A 7,016-nucleotide genomic window follows, 5' to 3' on the forward strand; every position below is an offset into this window, starting at 1 on the left:
AAATTCCATTCTTGTGAAATTTTTAGAGGGAAATTAAGCTTTCGTTTGGTTTTCGTTATTTGAAGTTTTAATGGTTGAAATAATATTTTTTTGAAGAATATGAGATTACAAAAGAATAAAAAATTTGAGATTACATATAATATTTTTTTTATTGAAAAATGTGTGATTGATAAAAAAAAAAAAAAAGAAATTATAATTTTAATGGAGGTAATGATACTAAGGAATATGCTCAAGATCCGAAACAATTTCCTTGGCCCAAGGTCCGCCCACGGTGTCCTGCAAACCACGGTTCCCGTCAAAATTGTCGAATGGAAAGTCGAAACCGCACCCAGGTTACGCACCCAGCGTTTTTTAGCTAAACCGCCTCATCCTACGCCCTTTATACAATTCTCGAACCTTCCACTTCTACACGGTCTCATTGCATTTACACCTTTTTACTCGCACCTCGATTTGCACACTGTAGGCTCGATCAATTATTATCCTTTTCCTGAAATCCTGTGTTTGAAAGTATATATGCACTTCTTTGTACATGTAATTGATACTTGGATTTGATTTTGTGTTTGTTTAGTTTTTTGGGTATAAATGGCGACAAAGAAAAGCGTCGGATCACTGAAGGAAGCAGATCTGAAGGGGAAGAGGGTGTTCGTTAGAGTGGATCTGAACGTTCCATTGGACGATAACTTCAACATCACCGACGACAATAGAATTAGAGCCGCCGTCCCCACCATCAAATACTTGATCGACTGTGGAGCTAAAGTCATCCTTGCCTCTCACCTTGTATGTATAATTTCTTTTGCAATCTGAAGAATAGATAGCTTTTGTTAATCTGTAGTTCTGAAGTTAGATTGGGAATATTTGTTAGTTGAATATGGCTATTTATAATTTATATTGTTTCGATCTGCTTGATAAAATTGGAGATATGTAATTTACTGCCAGGTACTTTGATCCATGATATTTGATCTTATCTTATCTTTGGTTTGGATTTGTTTTTTTTGTTTTTTTTCTTCTCTCACATTTCAATTTCCCTCCCATTGATTTTGGATCTTTGTTATGTTTCGTGGTAATTATTGGTTAATGTTTTATTCGTGCTGCGTACCACTGATTGAGTTGATATTTAAAGTTTGGAAGGTTTCTAAGGTCTGATTAATGTGATGTGCTTTATTCTTGTGGATGAAAGATTGTCCTCTTATACAAATTAACCATGCTAATTATTTCCTTGTCCTGCAATTTATCCCATAAGAATCCAGTTGTCTCACATCAAGATCCCAATGTCATTATGCCAAATTTAATGAGAAACGATGCAGGAATAAAGATTATGCTGCAGTAGGTTATGCTGAAATTGGAATCACTGATGATTATTTAGCTAGATGATTTCTATTTGTTCATGGCACAGCATACTTGTTATTCTAATTTTTGTCAATTGCTATCTGTTCGTTTCGTGCTTTTAGTTACTCTATTAGCATCTTCTTTCATTTTACTGTCATATTCTGTATTTTTATTAACTAATTATGTTATTATATTGATTAAACTGTGGGTTTTAGGGGCGTCCGAAAGGTGTTATGCCAAAGTTCAGTTTAAAGCCTCTTGTGCCCAGGCTCTCTGAACTACTTGAAGTTGAGGTTGGTTTTCTCCTAAATTACATATATTGTAGAGGTTTTTATGGGCTAAAGCAATCAATTTGTTGTTAGAAAGATGGTTCTTTGCTCATCTTGTCTCTGCGCTATCAATAGGTCAAGATGGCTAACGACTGCATTGGTGAAGAAGTTGTGAAGTTGGTGAGTGAACTCCCAGGAGGAGGCGTTCTTCTCTTGGAGAATGTTAGATTTTACAAAGAAGAGGAAAAGAATGATCCTGAGTTTGCAAAGAAGCTTGCATCCCTTGCAGACTTGTATGTTAATGATGCCTTTGGAACCGCACATAGAGCCCATGCTTCGACAGAGGGAGTGACCAAGTACTTGAAACCTGCTGTTGCTGGATTCCTTATGCAGAAGGTATTCAGATACTTTAGACTTGATTTACTTTTATATTTTCTGTAGTTTGATAGAAAAATTAGTCTATATACATTATTAAGGCTCCATTAATATATCTGGTACTGCAGATTTGAACTGTGGCATTGAATATTTATGAGAAATTTTCTAAATTGAATTTGTAATTAATGGAGTTCCGAGTTTTTTTAAGACTGTATACCTGCTGTTGACTTGCATCTGTATGATTGAAAAAGCATTATTTATATATTCACTCTGAACTTTTCTTCTGTCTCAGGAGCTTGACTATTTAGTTGGGGCTGTTTCCAACCCCAAGAAGCCATTTGCTGCAATTGTTGGTGGGTCAAAGGTATCCACTAAAATTGGAGTTATCGAGTCACTGTTAGAGAAGGTAGACCTTCTCTTGCTGGGTGGAGGAATGATCTTTACTTTCTACAAAGCCCAAGGACATGCTGTGGGGTCTTCACTTGTTGAGGAGGACAAGCTTGCTCTTGCAACTTCACTCATGGAGAAAGCGAAGGCTAAAGGGGTATCTTTATTGTTACCTTCTGATGTGGTTGCTGCCGACAAGTTTGCTGCTGATGCTAATTGCAAGGTAGGCAGCTTTGCTTAACTATTGTTTTAATCTTGAGCTGGACTTGATCTATTTCGACTTTGATTTCTCCTTTGTTCTATTTTTACTTGTAGAGAACATGACTGCAGCACCTAATATTCTAATTCATGTTACTAGAATACATGACGATTGAGATCTTCCTTAATATTTTTGCAGGTTGTTCCTGCATCTGGAATCCCTGATGGCTGGATGGGATTAGATATTGGACCCGATTCTATCAAATCATTTAGTGAAGCTTTAGATACTACCAAAACCATCATTTGGAATGGACCAATGGGTGTTTTTGAGTTTGACAAGTTTGCGGCAGGAACTGAGGTACTTGATGAAAGATTGTATAATTCAAGACATTTCACTTATTTAGCTTCATAAACAAATTGCTCGGATATTTAAAAATGAGCATTCATGTTCATTATTTCAGGCCATAGCCAAGAAATTGGCAGAACTCAGTGGCAAGGGAGTGACGACCATCATTGGAGGAGGTGACTCTGTTGCTGCTGTTGAAAAGGTTGGGTTGGCGGACAAGATGAGCCACATTTCAACCGGAGGTGGTGCCAGCTTGGAGCTTCTTGAGGGGAAACAGCTGCCTGGAGTTCTTGCACTCGATGATGCTTAGGCAGATTCTTCTTGCTGTTTTTCCACTTCGTCCATCCTTCAAGTTGTCATGTCTGGGTTTTTACCAGATTGGATGCCGATATATGTATGAACTGTCCTTGAAGAGCAGTAGATCGGATTTAAATAATTAGAACCATGCCTATCACAGTGTCACACTGTGTCAAATGGCAAATAACAAATTTTCTGGGTTTTGAAGAATGAATTGATGGGGGTTTTCTCCTTGTCTAGTTGTACGTATGTATTGGGATGAATGAACAACGAGCAATATTATTTGTGAGGTTTTCAATTAGTAAGTGTCATAAAAGGGAAAATGAAATATCTCCAGAGCAAGTTATGTATATATAAAAAGAAACTATTTTCAAGTATGGTATCCAGTATGACTCCGAGGACATATACTGTAGGAGTAGCGCACATTAAGGTAGAAAAATAAACCTTTTTCAGTGAACCGTGTCAATCTGAGATTCTGAATATTTAAGGTACTCTTGAATGTTTCTTGGCAACGTTATACATGAATGTCGGGAACGCATCTGTCGTACTCTCCATAAACTGATAAGAAGCAGCTGGTTGATGTTATATTGTTCTTGCTTTTAAGTTTCTGTATTGAATTTTGGCTCTAGAAGAAGTTCGTCTTTGCCTGCATTTCTCATTGGTGATTCTTCAAGTTGATGAAAGAAGTGTACTTAATAATTCTTGAACGAAAAATCATAGTTTGCCTACGGACTCCGCTTGGATTACAACTGCAATTTATTTATTTTCTCTATAAATTTTTCATCAAAAAATTTAAAAAACCTATCCTTAGGATAGCAAGAGTTGAAAAGAACCCTAACAAATTAGTTGTAGGGGTTAAATTGTACTTTTTCCATAGTCGACCATAGGGGTTAAATCTGTCAATGGTCACTCAACTTTATATTGAGTGTCACAGTGGCCACCCAAATTGATTTTGTTTCACCAATGAGCACTTCATTTGATTTTATTTTACCGTGACCATCTAGTTTCATTAACGTTTCATTGTGATAATATGTATGTCAAGCTATTATTTTTACCTTAAGAATTGAATATTGGGTGTGGGTGCCTGTAAGAATTTGTTGCATTTATGATACAAGAGAAAACTGTTAAGAGAGAACCTGAATCTAACCTTCGTTTATCACAGTATATTTGTCGTGTGCAAATATATATTAGATTATATAAACTAGAGTTGCTACTAAACTAATTGGAAAAGAGAAGAAAAGATTACTAGAAATTTGATATTTAATTTAACAAGTATGAGTTTGAATTACGAGAGAAATCAAAACCCAAATTTCGGCAGCTAGAAACTACCTTGTATATTGTGCAAATCACTTGTAGACCAACATTATTCCAGTTTGTCTCTAAGTATGAGCAGCGATCAGTTTAGGGTTACGTATTGTTTACTCTGAACAATCATCATGTATGAAATTTCAGTTTCTCAGACCCTTTTCTGTGGTTATTTCTCAATCTCTGGAAACATAATTTAATGCGAGATATTCAATGAAGAAGGATCTTTTTTTACTGTGGCAATGCGGAGAGCTCGTAGAGCGCCATTTGTCATACTAAAATGGAGGAAATTGTTCCCAGTGCCGCTGCTCTGAGGTAATAGGTATTGTTGCAATATGAAACTGTTGCGGAATAGATCTTCAATCGATGAATTTTGGGTTCAGATTAAACTTATCAATCAATATATCCACCAACCAATCAAATTTCAACTCACAACTCAATCACTTATGGTTGCATTCCTCCTTTCTCACCCACAAAGGGACAACAATATGGTGGTGTTTTACAAGCCTTAGAGACAAAAAAAATAAAAAATAAAATAAAAAGGCAAGAACTTGAATAAGATCACAAGGAGGCAGCCGGTTCTCTCTTCTCAAACAAAGGCAAAAACACACGGCTTCCATACAAGAAGATTGATATAAATAACTTTAGGTATATTATCAATTGGGCTAAGACACAAAAGGTTGGGCCAATACATAAAGTAATGGGCCGAGACACAAGGAAGCCATCCTATAAGTGAATTTGGGCCAAAGCAATATTAAAACCAATTAAGTTGTTACTAGTGGCCCACGTTGTTTTCGGGTCGAGTATATAACTTGATTAGTTGATAAATATTTCACTTGTCGATTGAGACCTATGAAATATAATCCAAAACTATTTAACGTCATTGCTCGGGATTTATTGGTATCAAAATTCAACAGAAACTTTTGTTGGAGACCTTAGTATTTAACGTATAGGACACCTTTCGGTGTTATGTTAATCATATTTTGCCTTCATCTCTTTCTCCGTTGTTTTCAGGTTATTTGTGTTGACCCCATAATATGTTGCCAAAGGATACTGGATCCACGCACACAGGTAAGCCTGGTCCAACACGCTAATACACGTGGACGGTCTAGAAATAATAGCAAAAGGGGGGGTGGGAGCGACTCAAAGGCGCGGGACTAGAACGTTCGAAACTCGACGAGATGTTTGCATAACGATTGTATAATAATTACCAATCGATATTTGTAGAATGCGAGTATAAATTAATGTATGTAACAAGAGAGTAAAATGTAAAGAATGTTGTATTTGTTCTTGTGTTGAATCTTGCATTACCCTTATGAGAGATGCATGAGAGAGTATTTATAGTATTACAACTTAGATCGTGGCCCTTGGTTGGGAGTACACGTGGCCTCATCATGTAAGTTTACATGTCAAATTATAGGTATCACATTTGACTTCCTAACCTACTACACATTTATTAATTGGCGGCTTTGCCACTACATTGACAAGACAAGACAAGACAAGACACTTGTACTCTATGATGGGCGTCCCATCAATCAATCAGGAAGGATCCTTGTGTAAGATCGGATCTTTGGGGAGGAGTGCTGCTTAGAGCCTTAGGACCTCAGAGTGGTGGGTCTCAGAGTGAAGGGCCTCGGCTAGAACACCACTTCGGCATATTTACTTACACCACGTCATGGACATTGTAATAGTATGCTGGTCTATTCCTGTTGGCCCGAGGCCTCTGATAAGATGCCACGTGGTTCGGTAGAAGTGGGCCATGGCCACAGTGGGTCGGGCAAGTACAAATGTGTCAATACATAACAATAGTCCCCCAAGTCCAAGTATGGTCATTTATATAATGCGTGGACTTTTATTGTGGTGAAGCGCACGGGGGTGAAAATTGAGAAATTTTTGAAGTTGAAAGAATTTTTTGTACCTTAACTAATAGTCCCCCAAGTCCAAGTAAAGATATTTATATCATGGTTGGAATTAGAAGTGGTGGCGTTGCTGTTATTGAAAAAGGTAACGAAGGAGCCGAGGCGATGGATGATTGAACATGCCGAGCCTTGTGAGGATATGGCTGAACTCGAAGAAGCAGAAGAAGTCAAGGCGGTGAGTGGATCGAACCTGTCGAGGCTTGTGAGGATGTGGCTGAACAACGAAGAAGTAGAAGAAGTCGAGGCGGTGAGTGGATTGAACTTGCTGAGGCTTGTGAGGATGTGGCTGAGCTGTGAAGAAGCAAAAGAAGAACATGCCGAGGCTTATGAAGATGTGGCTGAACTACGAAGAAGCAGAAGAAGTTGAGGCGGTGAGTAAATCGAACCTGCCGAGGCTTGTGAGGATGTCGCTAAACTGCGAATAAGCAGAAGAAGCCGAGGCGATGGGTGATCGAATATGTCGAGATTTGTGAAGATGTGGCTAAACTGCGAAGAAGTAGAAGCAGTGAGGCTGTGAGTGGATCAAACCAGTCAATGCTTGTGAGGATGTGACTGAATTGTAAAGAAGCAGAAGAAGCCGAGGCGGTGAGTGGA

At 38.0% G+C, this 7,016-nt stretch overlaps 1 protein-coding gene across 1 annotated transcript; it reads left to right on the forward strand.

Moving 5' to 3' along the window:
- Nucleotides 1-305: 305 nt before the first annotated feature.
- LOC111395866 (phosphoglycerate kinase, cytosolic) lies at nucleotides 306-3,575 on the forward strand. The gene is made up of 7 exons (XM_023022068.1): nucleotides 306-459; nucleotides 569-777; nucleotides 1,542-1,619; nucleotides 1,731-1,991; nucleotides 2,263-2,580; nucleotides 2,755-2,913; nucleotides 3,017-3,575. The coding sequence occupies exons 2-7, from the start codon at nucleotides 583-585 to the stop codon at nucleotides 3,209-3,211; spliced, it is 1,206 nt and encodes a 401-aa protein (XP_022877836.1). The 5' UTR covers nucleotides 306-459; nucleotides 569-582; the 3' UTR covers nucleotides 3,212-3,575.
- The last annotated feature ends 3,441 nt before the right edge of the window (nucleotides 3,576-7,016 follow it).

Source organism: Olea europaea, chromosome 6, assembly GCF_002742605.1.
Source record: "Olea europaea var. sylvestris chromosome 6, O_europaea_v1, whole genome shotgun sequence".
Taxonomy (NCBI): Eukaryota; Viridiplantae; Streptophyta; class Magnoliopsida; order Lamiales; family Oleaceae; genus Olea; species Olea europaea.

What these genes read in the sequence shown, in the direction of transcription:
- LOC111395866 (XM_023022068.1), top strand. Translation starts at nt 583, where the DNA reads ATGGCGACAAAGAAAAGCGTCGGATCACTGAAGGAAGCAGATCTGAAG. An exon ending in CTGAACTACTTGAAGTTGAG is followed by an intron (nt 1,620 to 1,730) that starts GTTGGTTTTCTC and finishes CGCTATCAATAG; the next exon opens with GTCAAGATGGCTAACGACTG. An exon ending in CTGGATTCCTTATGCAGAAG is followed by an intron (nt 1,992 to 2,262) that starts GTATTCAGATAC and finishes CTTCTGTCTCAG; the next exon opens with GAGCTTGACTATTTAGTTGG.